General features: G+C 48.9%; 1 protein-coding gene across 1 annotated transcript in view; it reads right to left on the bottom strand.

The window, feature by feature from the left end:
* Nucleotides 1-17,117, bottom strand: part of itfg1 (integrin alpha FG-GAP repeat containing 1) — a 94,579-nt gene that overhangs the window by 47,615 nt on the left and 29,847 nt on the right. The window contains exons 8-9 of the mRNA XM_053864480.1: nucleotides 14,754-14,835; nucleotides 7,838-7,932 (exon numbers count right to left, since the gene is read on the bottom strand). Coding sequence (XP_053720455.1) covers nucleotides 7,838-7,932; nucleotides 14,754-14,835 — 177 coding nt within the window. The remainder of the gene's footprint in view (nucleotides 1-7,837; nucleotides 7,933-14,753; nucleotides 14,836-17,117) is intronic.

Raw genomic sequence — 17,117 nt, 5'->3', positions numbered from 1 at the left:
ATACATTCTAATGCTAAGAGCGCCATCCAGTGGCTTTGGAAATTAAGGACACACTTTCATGAAGCCTCATCAGCCCACTAATAGTCACACCAAGGGTCAGATAAAACAAGATGGAGGCACTTTCTCAATTAAGCAAAGCATAAACCAGGACCACTACACCTGAGAGAAACCAGCCACAAAGAGCCCCTGCAGAAGAGACCTTCAATCTCACTGAACAAAGGTGAAGCAGTCGGGAAGAGGATCAACTGTCCAGCACTCCAGACTGGAGATCTTCCCCAGGTGTTGAAGCTCAAGTATCTTGTTCATGAGTGACGGAAAGTGGCGAAAGAGCTGAGCCGGAAGACAAAGCTCTCCACTGTGGTTGTGGTTGAAAGAGTTTCTCTGCCTGGACTCTCCGAGTGAGAGAGAGAAGCAGAGACTCAGAGTAGGACCTCTTCCAAGAGAAGATAACCAGGGGAAGGAGGATGTCCCCCAGTTGACCTGAAAACGTATTGGTATCACCCAGAAGAGGGAGGTAGGAGGCAGGGAAGTCTGGATCTCTCCAAGTCAGCTGGTGCCACTGCGACCTCAGAAGAAGATGGATGGACCAAACCCAGTGCTGCCTCATGATGGATCCCATCCAACTGTTGTGAGGCTCTGGCACTATTACTTTATCATTTTTAATATGGCCACCAAAAATCCAAGTAAAATAAGTGCTGAACCCAAACACCAGAGACGACTCGTGGTCCCCGGGGGCTTAGACCGAAGGGCTTTACACCATTTACACACCTGGAATCTCTTCACTACCATTGAAAGAGTTTCCAATCAAGATTTGAAATCTTCTCTGCAGACAAGGATGGAAGCCTGGAAATAGAGAAGCATGAACGTTCTCTAGTTCTCACAGAGAATCAGACACAGAGTCCAGATGGACAGTTTAAGTCTTCATCAATGTTGAGGCGACATATTGTGTCCAGAAGAGCTGCGAGGTTATTAAGCTCGGACACACGCTCTCAGAGAGAGAGAGAGAGGGAGAGAGACAGAGAGAGAGAGAGAGAGAGAGGGAGAGAGAGAGAGAGAGAGAGAGAGAGAGAGAGAGGGAGAGAGGGGGAGAGGGAGAGAGAGGGGGAGAGAGGGAGAGAGACAGAGAGAGAGAGTGAGGGAGAGAGAAAGAGAGAGGGAGAGAGACAGAGAGAGAGAGAGAGTGAGAGAGAGAGAGGGAGAGAGACAGAGAGACAGAGAGTGAGGGAGAGAGAAAGAGAGAGAGGGAGAGAGAGAGGGAGAGAGAGAGGGAGAAAGAGAGAGAGGGAGAGAGGGAGAGAGAGAGGGAGAGAGAGAGAGTGAGGGAGAGAGAGAGACAGAGGGAAAGAGAGAGAGAGGGGGGAGAGAGGGAGAGAGACAGAGAAAGAGAGAGAGAGAGAGAGAGAGAGGGGGAGAGAGACAGAGAGAGAGAGAGTGAGGGAGAGAGAAAGAGAGAGAGGGAGAGAGAGAGGGAGAAAGAGAGAGAGGGAGAGAGAGAGGGAGAGAGAGAGAGTGAGGGAGAGAGAGAGACAGAGGGAGAGAGAGAGAGAGACAGAGAGAGAGGGAGAGAGAGGGAGAGTGAGCGAGAGAGAGAGGGGGAAACAGACAGAGAGTGAGACAGAGAGAGAGAGAGACAGAGAGACAGACAGAGAGAAGCTCTCATTAAATGATCGTTGTGTGATGGCTGCCAGAGAAGCAGCCGCACGGGTGGAGACGATTACTGAGGTCCAGCAAGGATGGGCGAGCTGGAAATGACCAGAGATGAGAAGACGCAGCGGCTGTCGCCTCTTTCATGAGCATTAAACACAAATGATGGTGGATAATGGAGCATCAGCGGCTGCCACTCGCCCATGCCCCGCTCACTGACCGACCGATCGATCGGCAGGAGACGTTCAAATGTCACGCTGGGAGCAGGAGAAGGCTTGTCCTGGGTCGAGAAAACAAACGTTGAGTTGCGCGGGTGTTAGAGGTGGGAGGGCTGGGATGGATGGTCGGATTATTAGATTAGTGAGAGCAGACTTGACTTGTGAGGTCGTGTCAACACTCGGCCGCTCATGACTTCTGTGTCGTGACGGGGATACCACACCACCATCCTGATAACCGCTCAGCCTCAAAACTATTCATACCCCACAAGCATTTCAGTCAGTTTATTTTTGGGTCGAAATGAACGTATTTTGTAAAGCTGCTTTGTGAGTGAAGAAATATCACCAATACAAAATGTAAGACTTTGTCTCAGTGTTGTTAAGTTTATTGACTTAAAAAAAAAATCTATGTTCACAATTATTCATACGCCTGCGTTATTAAGTCCAACGTCTCTCTTTCTTTTCTTTTTTCGGGACAGCTCCTTGGCGATTCAGAGTGGATTCCTCTGGGATTTAGACCCACTCGTCCTTGGCAAAGGCTTCTCTAGCCATCGTTCTGGTCTCTACCTCCCTCCACAAGCTTTTGACCGGCTTGAGACCCAGACTCTGACTAGGCCACTCTATGACGTTAACACCACTTTTTCACTACCCTGGCCGTATGTTTTGCGTCATTCTGCTGCTGGTACAACCATTTTTGCAGCCAAGTTGTAGTTTTTCAGCAGAGTCCTTCATGTTGTCCATGAGGATCATGATGTAATCCTCCTTTCTCAGAAGAAGCATCCCCAAATGTTCCCACCACCTTCCCTTTTCCGTCTCATATTGAACAGCCATATGTCCAAATATTCCCAACCTCGTCTCATCAGACCTTGCTTCAGATGCCCTCGAGCAAAGGCCAGACGAGCCTCCGGATGTTTCTTCTTGAGCAGTAGCGTCTTCCCTGGCCTGCGCCCATGGAGACCTCCTCTGTTGGATGCCCTGGTCCCTGCCTGGTCAGTGACTGATGCTGACGCAGATCCTCACTGAGCTCCTTCTACTTGGCCATCATGACCAGAAAATGAGAACCACCATTTATACTCTCGTGGGAAGTATTGCGTATCTGTGGTGATTGTTGTGTTGCATCATCGAACGGGTCTGGACTACGTCACATGGGGAATCCCGACTGGAGGATGACGAAGGTCGAAGGCCTTTATCTGATTCAGAAGCACTTGACACGAGTGGATGGTGAAGCGCCACGTCTCCTGCGCTGTGGCAGGCTGTGACATTTAATCACTACATATATGGCAGAGTATTGAAATAGCGCCTAACGCCCTCGGTCACAGCACTCGCGCCTCATAACTGGACTGAGCAGTCGCGGCGCTGGAATATTAGCGGCCAACTGCGAGTGTAAATGAGCTGCTTAATGGAGACGATGATGGGATTTGCACTCGTGAGGTAATCTGATACCTTTAACGGCGCTGGCGGTTGGGATCCGGCATACAAACAGCTCCTTATCACGCGCGCGGACTGCGAACAAATGACTCGGCGAGATGCTTGGCGACGAGATTGTCAACATGGAAGACAGTGGAGAGGAACAAGACGAGGAGCTGACGACTGGAGTGAAGAGGTGACAAGCTCGCAGCCTCCCATTGACTCGACTCGGCAGAGGGAAGAGCTCGCGCTTCATTAGGCCAAGAAATTAAAATGTGGGCAGCCTGCGGTGAAGACGGGGGGAGGACGTGGGCGAGGCGCGGGTTAACACCGAGGTGCTTTAACATCCAAAGAAAACAAGGCAGTGAAATAAAATTTCAAAGCGGCGTCTAATGATGCGAAAGCTTTTACGATCTCCGGGATATAACGACTTGGATGCAACACGCTGCCCGGCGGGAGAGGAGGGGCCGAGGGCTGTGGATCACATGACCAGCGCCAACTGAAGGTCACTCGATCAAGGACTATCAAGAGCCTTGTTTTTGCCTGATCAAGCTGAATGACCTTCAATAAAGTCACAAAATAAATTACTTCCAGCGGGAGCTGACTCATGACAACTCGCGACTGCTGCAACTCCTGTAATTTTATAGACAAGTGATACTATTTACAGAGACTCACTTCATATCAGAGGTCATTTTCTTTCCTTTGACCTAATCACAATAGTCGATTGGCGAGTCCAACACATCTCACTGAGTCTCAGCGGCAGCAGGAGGCACCAGTTCATGGACTCGCAGAGTATCAGAGAATAGAGAGTGAAAAACCTCGAGCAGCACAGAGCAGGTTAGAGTCACTCAAAAGCCAGGTGGAAGCACTAAAAGACTGGCAGAGTCACCTGTCAGGCGACGTGACAGTGTTGCAGCCCGACATGAGGCCAGACCCTACGTCGCCGCTTCAGTGAGGACGCCGCTTCCTGCTAACAGTGTCACCTCCCTGACCCCTGGCTGACCAACAGCTGACCCGGCTAGCCGGACGGGGGGCCGTCTGGCTGCCACAGCACAGAGCTGGCACGTCTACGTCAGCCAGGATGTGATCTTTAAACCAGCCGTGTGGGTTCAGAGAGGAGCAAAGATCGAGACGCCTGACATGATGCCAACTGTTGCTACAGAGGCGTCACATGACCTTTAAATGTTAGAGAGACCTGCAGAGAGTCCTGACTTGCTCTCCTGGACTGTTCCAAAAACAGACCCTTCACAGGTCACAGATCAGAACCACTGTTTCCCTAATCACTAACTCACAGCAATAACATTCTTGCGTGCCATTTATACCGAAAACATCTTTTTCACTTCAGCTGCGGCAGTGTGACTTGGTGAAGTAAACCAGGAAACAGAAGAGGAGTGAGCTTGACGTCCGCTCATTTGTGTTCCATCACGTTCTGGAGTTATGGAGCGTAAGAGTGAAGTCGTGCTACATTAATGCGATCAGCGTGTGTCTGCTCCTCTCTGCGGGACGGGAATGTTCAGCCGCCAGCGTCGCGTCGTCCTTCTGCTCCTCCTGCGCTCCTCCTTTGTAATAATCCAGATTATTCACGAGTCGACTTGGGGGAGAAGTGTCTCCAAAGGGTCATGGATGTGATGACAACGTGGAAATAAGAGTGTTTCTGTTCCTGAAATCTACATGCTACCGTTGTTGCCAACATGTGGCCTGTGCTGAACCAGAGCAGGGTGTCCCCTGTGCTCCCTCCCGAGTCGCTGGGATTGACCCCAAAGGAAAAGGAATTTCAGGAAGATCAACAACGCTGACAAACAAACATTAATTTTAGTGCAATTGTTCTCTATCCCAGGTACTCGGGGTGACAGGTGGTGGTAGGTCCGTTGCAAGGTAAGGTAACGCCACAAATCTTCATCATCACCTCAAAAGTGCAATTTGACGGAACTGTCCAAGGACAGCGGTCCAAAAGTAGTTCAACAACGCAGACATCTATCTGGGCACCTTGCTCAAGGCGACGCCACACCCACATAACTCCAGCCAGAGTAAAGAAATAACAGAGACAATTGCTTCCCATGTAGCAAGAGATATGGTTCCAATTCTTTCTTTCTTGCCAGGAATCTTTGAATGCCAAGGTCAGGGTTATTTCTGTTTATTGCTGACTCCTTAGTATATTGGCAGACGTGTATTATTTCTGCACATTTATTTTACAATTTTTATGACCAGTTGAATGTTTTTATTTTTTCATTGAATCATCCTTTGTTTACAGGACATTTTGCCAAAAATATATGTTTGGAGCTGCAACTTTGTTTTGTCATGTTTTATGTGTGCAATAACGTTCATATTTCATGAGGGAAAAAATCGTGAAAGAATCGTGATATCAATTCTTGGCTAAAAAAAAAAAATGTGATTCAGATTTGGTACTGGCCTCGGAGGGGGGACCACACACCTGAGAGAGAAATTTGGGCACCTCCAGACAGAGGTTGTCACAGCAAGTAAACCTCCCCCACCTAAATAGCCTTGTGATGTCCTCCATCATCTCATGCATGAAGCTCAATTGTCTTCTTTTGCCATGTCACACACTCTTCATCCAACAAGTCCCCTGTCTCTCCTCTCCACCTGAGTCTGGCCTCCCTGTCTTTGTCTTCAAACCTCCCCACATGTCCCTCTGATATACTGAGCATCAGCTGTGACTCTTCTGGCTCTGCTTCCTGTCTTTGTGTCTGAGCTAGTGTCACCAGAGCAGCTCTCACTCCAGTCCTTCACTCTAGCTGCCACTCTCCAGACACAGACCACTCCTGACAGTCGTCTCATGATTCTTTCATTGGACCCATGGGAGAAGTTGAGGTGACGGGCAGGTTCTCGGGGCTGGTGTCTCTTCTAACTACTGGACAAGCTTGACCCCAATCACTAAGACACACACCAAAGGTGGTCGTGGTTTGTGGTACCTCTGTGCTGGTGACTCACACTACAGGCAGCTCCTGCCCAGTGAGTGATGAGGACGTGGGTTCACTCAGGCGCACGACAACTGCAACACAGCAAGATTTCAAGCGACCAACACCCAGGAAAAGCTCAGATGACCAGCCCAACACCTTGGTGACCAACGTCTTCACCCTACTCTTGTCAAATTCTAAATGTTGTTTAGATTTTCACCTTTATATGTATGTAATAAATATCTAATGCATAATGAAATAAACTAGTGTCGATCATGTTGTTGTCTGTGAAGTCATAGGCCAAGTGACGACCTGGTGGCCGCATCAAATTTACCAGGTCAACAAAGAAGTCAATTATCAATTCTCAGTCAATTTTAGCTAGGAGGCAGTGTTAGTGCACAGACTGACTTGCAATCATTTAACATCAGCAAGATTAATGCTGCCACCTGTGTTGGGTTGAGTCTGGGTTAACCATTCATTTGAGAGTCATCAGCCTCAGGTACGGACCCCAGAAGACGCATCCAAACCAGCTAAGGACTTCCACATTAGAGCCTTTAGAAAAGGAAAGCTCGGGCACTTCACACAGGTTCTCTCCAAAACTACAGTTTCTAACTGGATTCGTAGTGACTTGCTTCCTTTGAAGCTTCACTACCAAATGAGAAAAAACAGCAACATCAACTGCAAAATCAACCCTGGGGGAAAATCATCCAGGGCAAAACATGAAGGCCATGGGCACTCGCACACAAATGTAGACTGCAGACACCATCCTGGTCATCCTTCTCAGATCTCACTCCCTCAACAGTCAGAGACGGTTCACACTTGAACATTGCTCCAGAAAGCTGCACACTTCATGAGACCGTCACTCTGTCACTTCATTACCGTCCAGGCAGCAAAGACAAAACTAGTGTCTAGGGTGAGCAGGGATGAAGGCAGAGTGAGGGGTTCTCGCCAGCTCGAGGGAGATGAAGGAAAAACAACCATGGAGGGTGGTAAGTGGGTGCTGGCGCTGTTGCTCATCAATCGGGCCGAGCTGTATGTGGCCCTGAAGATCTGTGACTCCAATCTTAGCAAACAAAGCGACGCTCACTGGCTCGGCGGTGAGCGTGAGCCCCCCGCGGTGAGGAGATTATCTGGCCTGGAATAGACAGCGGCAGGATGAGGAGCTAAGCCTGGTGTGACGGCAAAGTGGAGCCACTGAAGTCCGAGAGTTTTGTGATCTGATGAACCGCCACAACCATCTCATGGGAGCTAAATGGCCGAAACCTGAGGGAGATTCACCCTGACAAACTAAATGGAGGTTGGACATGAATCTGGGAAACAAAAATCTTGATAACTTTTTTCTCAACTTCCGACCCTGAGTTAGCTCTGTACATACGAGGCTGAAGAGGAGATCGCCTCTCCAGCGACACTAGTCACATGACGAGCACATGATGGGGCGCATTCACGGACTCATAAATGTACATGAACGGCTGCTGTGTTGACGTTGATGACACCATCAGATGGGTTCGTTCTCCCTCTTAATGGCAGCGTGCGACTGAGAAAATGGCTTCAGACAAGATAATGGTGGCTTATTTTCTCTGCTGATGCAAAACATGATGAGGGGCGCCGCTGAGTGACAGGCAGGTAGGAGCGGGTGGAGGGATGCTGAGGGCTCACCTCTGTCTGCTCAGACTTGGCCAGGTAGATGGCGCTGTGCTGACAGTCCTGGTCCAGACACACAGGCAGGAGTTGGTCTTGAGTTCCGTCCCCATCTGCCAAACAAAAGAGTGTCACGGTTATCGTCTCGAACGACTTCCAAGCATGTTTTCTTTCTTAAACCAAAATGTTAAAATCCTGCTCCTGCAACATAACACAGACGGTGTGCACTGTGGAGTATTTTTCCATCTGCAGTGCACCGTCTCTGCAGTTAATCGTCACTGCCAACTCTCTCATTCACACTCGCTCTACAGCTCTGAGGCTCAAAACACAAGACTGTCAGTCAGAGGAGCAAACCAGGGATGATGCGTTCAGGTGCCGTCAGACTCCACTGATGAATGTTCGTCCACCTCAACACGTGCGCCTGTGTGCGGACCTGGACACACGCCGCGCTCTTCTGTGTTCCGAACTGACCAGGACGGTTGTTTACTTGTGTGTGTCCGTTTGTGTTTCTACATGTGAGTGTGTGTGTGGCCCTCAGAGTGAGTGTGACTGTCGCAGACACACAGTTGAGATATGGTGAGAGGAGAAACAACGTGACAGCAGAACTCAGGACGACGAGCTAATTTAGTCCCACTCCGGCTGTCGCTCGCCATTTTGTCTCCCGTGTTTACCGGCAGCACACGCACACACACAGGCACATACACAGGAGAGACACACACGCACACACACACAAAAAACACACACATGCAGGCACATACACAGGAGAGCCAAACACGCACGCGCACACACACACAGCCACACATTCCCTCTCAGACTCGTCCTCCTCCATCAATACCTTCTTTCATCTCTGTCTTCATCTCCTTCACTCTGACTGATTGATTGTGTCCCTCACTCTCCCTCCCTCCCTCATCTGTCTCTTCTGTCCCTTTTCCTTCTTTCCACTCTTTCATCCCTCATTTCATCTTCCCTCCTTTCATGTCCGGCATTGTCCCTCCTCTCTGTGGTCTATCTCCATCCCATCGCTTTCCTCCCTTCTTTTTCTAAACACTTCTGTCCCTCTCTCCCTCCTCACTCCACCTCTCTTCCAGAATCGTCCTCCCATCTACATCCACCCTCTTGCTGCTGATGATTAGCAGGAGATGGACAGTGAGATGCAGAGGGAGGAACCGGGAGCAGGGCGATCAGATCATCGGCAGCAGGGAGGCGGACCATCGAAGGGTGGCATTTGGAAAATGAGAGTATGCAGAAGAGCAGGATGAACCTATGATCTGTTTCCACCTCTGAGTGGGTATGCGCCTCATTTGCAGACGACGTAATGAGGTTGATGTGCGAGCAGGGAAACCAAGGTCCCGTCCTTTGGGAGGGAATCGCGACGGAGAACTGAAGGCTTAGAAGAAAAAAAAATCCTCTTTTCAAGAACACACACGGAGTCTTGGAGACGACACAGTTCTTGCACCATCAAGACTTCAAAGACACAAATCACATGACTACACTGGTCCACACAGTGTTCCCAAGTCACGCCAATGACTGTGATTCAGTCATTTACACCAGGAACCCCAGGATGCACCAAGAGATCAACCTTGGAAATGTTGTGTTTCTCTATCTCGCTCTCCTCCACTCCAGCCAGTTCTGCATGACCTGAGGATTCATGCAGGACTCCCTGGTAGCGTGGCCCTCGGCTCTACTGTTGAATTCCATACCAGACAGTGATCCAGATGTGGTGTGATTGTGGTCTGAGTGAGGGGTTGTAGGACTCCAAGTCCATCTTCATTCACCTAACTCGTGGCATCTATTTTGTCGTCTCACTCCAAGGTTGTTGGACTCAGATCTTCAGGTGGTTCCATGGGTTTTGGAGCCTTGTGATGCATAGGCTGAGTCGTCTCCAAACAGTGTCTACAAGTTTGTTTGTGGACATGGGGGAGGAGGGCTCAGAGGTCAACACACACACACACACACACACACACACACACACACACACACACACACACACACACACACACACACACACACACACACACACACACACACACACACACACACACACACACACACACACACACACACACACACACACACACACACACACACACACACACACCTGTACTCTGATGTTTGAATCATCACTTCTGAAAGCATGCATGTGAAGGACGCTCTTATCTTCAGAGTCGCCCGTCATTCACCCCCCTCCCATGTACGGTGGTGGGACTCGCTGGTGTTTCACCTCACCATGAATTATGCATCGCTGCTGTCACTTTGAAAAATGCAATTACCTCAGTGATGAGGCAGATGGGCCCGTTTTGTTTGGCATATGCTGCATCTATTACAGAGTGTTGAGCTGCCAGCGCCGCCACCATCAGACCAGCAGGAGGTCATAATGTTTCACACCACAGCTGCAGCCCCACGCGCAGCCGACTGGTCCCCACGAGGTTCTGACTTGTGCCGGTTGGGACGAAGCTCCAACATGAGAGAGAAGACCTGAGCCAGGTTCAGTGTCGACCATGTGAAAGACTTGCTGACTAAATTAATCTGACAAGTCTGACAAAGGAGGAGCCGTGCTGGCGGCCGAATCCAGAAGTCTGTCAGATGCCGTCACTCATCTCCGCAGTGTGAAACTAAAGGGTGGAACAAAGGCGGTGAAGATGTGAGGAACAGAGCAATTCCCTCTCCGGATCACACAGGACACGCCTCTCTCCGCCGCGCCATCTTGCCTCCTTTAAATCTGCTTGCCAGGAAGCATTCATGCTCTCCGTTCACGTCTCTGTCCTTTAAACATGTCGCGCTTTTCTCTTCAATTCAACACTGTTTGGTGCGACACTGCACATCCCCGGGCGGGGCTCTGTCGGGTCAGGTGAGTGAAGACGAGCGCTGATGACCCGCAGGTGGCGGTGAGCCAGTCACAGAGAGCCTCGATTAAATTGTTGTTAACCTGATTCCAGGATTCAAACATCTCCACGGTCACCTGAATATGGCAGCTGAACATAGAACATTCTGAAGTGGAGTCATTTTAAAAAGCGTTTCAAAAGTTGTCTCACGCTGAGGTGGATTTATCCATTTGTCTGCTGCGAAGAGGGGTCTGGATCGGCAGAGTTGAGGCGGATCACGGACACACACCAGACACGTATCACCTCTGCAGCAGTCATGCAAGACACACACAGCCGTCGTGAGTTAGGGACAGACAGGTGAGTCTGTGTGTAGCAGAGGAAGGAAACTGCCGCGAGAGCAACTGACCAAAGTGTACGCGAGAGAGAGGGTGAACCTTGAGGCACACCACAGGTCATTTATTTACTGTCATTTATTTCATCTTTGCGGTTCTTTGTCCAAGTCGAGTGTAATTAAAGTCTGTTTTTATTCCAGATCATATGAGAGGTGAACTGAGGGCACTTTTCATTTACACATCTCAGACCTGTGCCACTCACAGTTTCTGCCCGGCGACAGCACGGACGGGAGACAGAAGTCAAGGACGAGCGAAGATCTAAAACGCAGAGGACAGGTACGTGTGTCTGCTTCGGCAGTGCACGAACGTGCGAGAATTGCGTTGGTGTGAATGCTTTCACCGAACACGGGGTCTGATTTTGCATCTGAACGTGTGTTATTTTTCATGTGTGCGACTGAAATGAAAAGAACACTGTGCTCTTGCACCACCACGAGTCCCAGCGTGGAGAAGCGTAGCCATTGTGCGACTGAGATGAGCCGAGTCTGACCTGCAGCTTCTGCGAGTTCTGTGTCACTCTACGCCTAGTGTTTCAGTGGGAGTGTGGTGTGTGTGTGTGTGTGTGTTAGCAGGGAGTGTGTTTCTCTGCTCAGCTGACCAGAAGAGTGCGAGCGTGCATGCTGAAAAGGATCAATGTTCACTTGTGTCATCACATTCGCTGCCTGTGTGTATCTGTGTCCTCTCCACTTCTTTAATCTCTGCGTCTCCGCAGCGGAGTCGTGTCGAACACACTGGGGGCTTTTTCAGGACACACTTGTTAATCCTCCACATTCAGCCAGAACGTCTTTTCTCAGGATTCCTCCTCATCCGCTCTTCCTTCCTCCGCTCTGCTCTTCCACTCATCCTCTGTCACTCACAGACTCGCCTGGACTCACAGCTGACCTGGCTGACTTGATCCTTGCTAAAGTTGCAACACAAATTTGCAATGTGAACCACAGAGCATACACACAAGGCACCCAAGTATGAAACACAACGTACAAACACAACAGCGCCACATGCGTACATCCTTGTTTACTGCGTGTGTATATGTCGGCAAGCGTGTCTGGAATATGCAGTATTCATTAACGAGTTTAGTACAGTTGTATAACACACATACTGTAACTATGTATATGCATATGTGTGTATGTGTGTGTGCATGGAGAAATCAATGTTTATATAGTACCATTTGTCAGTGATCAAGCTTGACACACACTGGAAAAATGGTCATGAATGGCCAGCCTCTCACCCTTAACTTAACCATCCTAAACATATGGCTCACCCGAACCTTGACTCTCAACCAAATTTACGCTCTGTCCTCACAAGGTGGCTTGTCAAGACTAGGTCCTCACAAGTATGGTCATTACTGCTCCTCAGAGATGAGGAGGTTTGCTCACTAAATATTTGATGGAAGCCTGTGTGACACAGATTAACAGATTAATCTCAATAAAGAGTTATCAGAGAGAAGCATTGAACACACACGCACGCACACGCGCCAGAATGTGGACACAAAAGTTAATTAAAAGCCACAGAACATGACGGTGCGCCACAGATTGTCAGTGAAACGGTCAGAGCTCTCCGAAACTTTTCCATTAAGAGAAGAAGTTTTAAGAAATTGTCACATTGTTGAAAACGGCACACTGAAGTGGATGCTCCAGGTTTCTGAAAAGTCCTTGAGAACTTCAGGAGGCACCATGGGTTAGTCAGAATGCCACGAAGAAGGTCTGCCACCTTCAGAAATGACGGGATCAAGCATGTTCCATCAAACAAGTCAGGAACAATCGCAGACAGTCGTGTTGCTGGAGCAACTCTCAGGGCATTAAAGGGCGATAAAGAGCCTATTTGTGTGGGACACCTGAGGACAAAATGGTGATGGAGGACATGGCTTTATGAGGACGTCAGTCCCTCTGATACTGGTGCTGAGGTGAATCCTCTTCTCTGCTGAATGTTTGGTTCAGAGAACCTCTTGAAAAAATTCCACATTCCCTGGACTAATTAGATTTTCTCTCCAGTTCCTCACAACTTTCCCCAAAGACAAGCCTAGATACATAAAGGAGACAGACACCATCTAGCAGATCTGCTGGGGAGACTAGGTGTCACTTTGGGGGCCATCGGTCTGCAGCAGGGAGATTAGTGAGCCGGCGCAGATTTGCGGAGGATAAATGTAAAGCTGAGCTCAACAATGGATAGGACCGGCCAAGATTGTTTGAGAGGATAAGATGTTCAGTAAAATCTTTGGCGGTGTGAGAAGTCTGCGTCTGTGTGTGCAGCTACAAACAAGATTAGTCATTGTAAGCGTGTGTGTACAATGAAAAGTTATGTCAGCGGAGAATTGCGGCAGAAAGAAACACACAGATTTCATTTGCGACCCGATTTGCAGGAATGAGTTGGTCGTACTACTTCTGAGATAAAAGACCACTTCACAAAGTACTAAAATTAGATTTCTTTTGGCGTCTCATGTCACCAGAGTGAAAAGACAGGTTTAAAGCAGCCCAAAACCTCAGTGGTCTGCTGTTGTGTATCTGCTGGGATGTCGAGGTGGGGTATCAGATAAGCAGCTAACATCTCTCAACTCTCTTCTCACTCATGTACAACCACTCAAGTGCCCAAAATAGAGAGACACGGGGCTCAGAACATCTCTCCTGAGGGAGGAGGCTGTGAGCAAGAACATTCAGAAGATAAGACACCAGGGCTGGGGTTTCAAATGGGAAACTATCAAGCTGCTATCAAGACCTTTCCAGACGCTCACCAAGGACCATGATAACACGTCACAAAATTAGCCCCGCCCCTTCCCCAATTCTATTGATGGCTTCAACTAGCTGACAGCGTTATGATGGAGAGCGGGAAACGGAATTCTGTCTCATCAATGCATGTGTCAAATGTAAGCAGTAAAATAGGGGCATCCAAGCTGATGCACAAAGGGCCACAGTGGGTGCAGGTCTTTGTTCTAATCCAATCAGGTGTCAGCTGAAACACGCAGCACCAGACTCACAGTCTTCAGACACCTGACTGGTGAAGCTATGTGTGTGTGCTGCTTGGGTGGGAACAAAAGTCTGCACCGATTTTGAGGCCCCTGCTGTAAAAAAAAACGAAGCGAAGCGGTACTTGGGTTCCACTGAGCTGATGGTTCACACCAGCAGATAAACCGAGGCGGCACTTATGATGGTTGACATCCCAGTAAGTAAATCAGTCATATCGGTCTGTCCATGCTCATCCAGCAACCAGCCAGGAGCAAACCAGGGTCAGCAGCCTTACAGCCACAGGCATGGCATTCTGATCATTCTCAGCCAAGTATCCCCTAAAAATTGGAGTCGCAGAGGAAAACACACTTGACTGAGAGGAGCAAAATAACTCTGCCACTCTGAACACAACTGGAAATGAAGAGGAAGTTTGAACACCCTTGTTAGATGTGTGGACATTGGAGTTGACAACCCAAACGTGCCGGCAGTGGGGTTAAATGAGCAGCCATGTTGTAAACACTTGGAAGTCAGAGTTGCTACTTTATGATGCTTCTTGCACGGCGGTGCGTTCACTGAGCGTGAAATGGATCCACACAATTTAAATCGCCTCGGCTGTTATTTCGCTTCAACTCAGCCGAGACGATGAGAATTTGTGTTAGCTCCATTTAGGAGAGAAGCTAACAGCTCAACTCATGGTGTGAATGTGTTCTCAGTTGTCACATGGCTACTTTGAGATGACGGCATCTTGTTAACACCTCTGATGCGGCAAAACTGTCACAAGACTCACCAAAATCCACAAAGGACGACTGGCCGACGTTGGGCACAGGAGCGCTTGCTGGCATGAGTTCCTGCTTGCTGAAGACACCATCCTGAGAGAAAAGACAGCAGAGTTAGGCACACAGCAAAAGGGGAATTGTTTTGATTTAAAATGAGCTGAAACAATACAAAATCATGACAATAACAACGCTGTCTCCATTAGTCTTGATGCAAGACCACAGTCGATCACTGACCAACAAGACCACAATGGACAATGCAGGCTTGAGCTGATACCAGGGCAACACTCATCCAGACAAGAGCTACCTCGAGTTAGAGCACAGGTTCTCTCACAGAGCCTCTCCTGGACGACTGAGCTTCACTCTAGAACAAGAGAAATGACCGATTTGTCTGTCCACCTCCATCCTTGCCTCACTCAAGACAACAGAACACATTCCACAACAACACTGTTTCTACAACACTAGCAATGCTGCTTCTGTTGCTGGCAAATTTGAAGATAGTGATCTTCATCTTATCGTGTATTTAGACTAAAATCTCCAACTAACTGCATCGTCATTCACTCGATAAACAAGCCTTGAAAAGAATAGAGCTTTTCCATGTATTGGCTGTTTTCTTATCACAACATTTTTAGATGGCTGATGCAGTTCGACCTTCAGAGGTGGAATGGATATTTGTGTTCCTGAAAGTCTGCAGCGTGCTCCTGTTCAGTCGGTATCCAGCAAGATCTCAGAAACAAGTCTGCAGCATTGTGAAGGAGGAAAGTTTCTTAACTGTTAGCATCAGCAGGTGAACATGTTCCTCAGTGGCTTCTCATTCTGCAGGATTCAGCAGAGGTTATCTACACTGCAGCAGCCTGGACACCGGTACTATCAGCCAGTTGCTGCTGGGTTTGGGGCGGTGACAGAATCAGACTGTTGCTCCTTTGATAACGTGGATCATATGAGAGACAGAGCGAAGAGAAAACCCTCCCCATTCAGCTGAAGCTGCAGAAGCTGTAGAGTCCAGAACAAAACAACCAGCGACATCACAGTAAGCTTACAGATTATAAAGCTTTCTCAAGTCCTCACTTCAGTGAAGTCACTGCTACAGATGGTGTCAGAAGTGGGACGAGCAAATCCCTTCCTTCACCATGGCTCTGCTGAAGACATTGCCCCGATCCGTCAGTGTTCACTTTCCCTGCACTGTTATTCAGAGTTAGATTTCACAGCATAGTATCACTTCGGGTCAAACTCAACCTTCAGGTCAGCTCAGCAGTAGAATTCAGCGAGCTTGCGGCACTGGAGAGACCCAGCCCATCCTCCCGTCTGGTACAACCCCGACCTCTTTAAATGAGGACGCATTCATGCTGCGTTTAGGAACGACAATGGAGAAGTAAAATAAACTCAGTGTGTATTTGCCTCGAGAGCCACAGTCTTTGAATGACACTGAAATCTGACGTCTTCCTTAATGCTCCATGAATGAGATGATGGAACGTCTTCTATACATGCAGGACGCACGTGTGGCGCGGAGGAAACAGGGGAAAGGCATGTGAGTTTTGGGGCGATGGAGAGTGTTTGAGTTGGATGCAGCAGCAGTAATTCGGTGCCGTGGGAAGCTGTGGCCCGCAGTTACAAACATTAGTGATTTATGAGGACGACTCAAAGTGATAGGATGATTGAGTCCCACGGACCAGATGTGCAATATGTATGAGAACGAGTTGATTCATTCCACTGCCATGCACTCGCCAGCTCCCGGGTACATCCAGGAGACACTTTCCCAATGAAAGGAAACTTGTTGAATACAGTGGACCATGACAAGAACCAGGGCTGGAGCTGAACTTGAGAGGAATGTGAGACTTGTGAGAGTAGACGATGGGTGGGAGTCACACTCGTGGGCGACTCAAAGTGATGCCAGGGAGGCAAATGCTAACTGACCCAGGGTGAACCCAGAAATCAACCTCACAGAACAGACTTGTGAGAACAGCAGGTGCAGGTAGGGGGTGCAGGTCAGTGATGTCATCAGATCCAAGCTGATCCAGGCATCGAAGACCATCCTTCATTTAGCAATGCACTCGGGTGTCACTGCAGAGTTACACGGCGACGTCATCTTGGATTTCAGATTGAATGTGTCAACTGCACACCAGTGATGGAGTGTAGGACCAGAAGCTTCCAGGCGGTCAGGACTCCAAGCACTGGCTGACCTTGGCGAATGCTAGGATTGTTGGCTGAAACCTTGACTGTCTGAGCTGTGTGGTGCCTTTTTCTACTAGACAACCAACTGCTGAAAGCGTCCATCACTAGCCTTCATGTCCTCCACCGTCATGGCCACACGGTTGTCTTCCTCCTCTTTATCTCCAACATTCTTGGTCCCAAACGGTCTCTCCTCTCCACAAACCACC

The sequence above is a fragment of the Synchiropus splendidus genome, chromosome 5 (genome assembly GCF_027744825.2).
Source record: "Synchiropus splendidus isolate RoL2022-P1 chromosome 5, RoL_Sspl_1.0, whole genome shotgun sequence".
NCBI classification, from domain to species: Eukaryota; Metazoa; Chordata; class Actinopteri; order Syngnathiformes; family Callionymidae; genus Synchiropus; species Synchiropus splendidus.
Note: the sequence above shows the minus strand (reverse complement) of the source record. Positions and strands in the feature narration are given on the sequence as shown.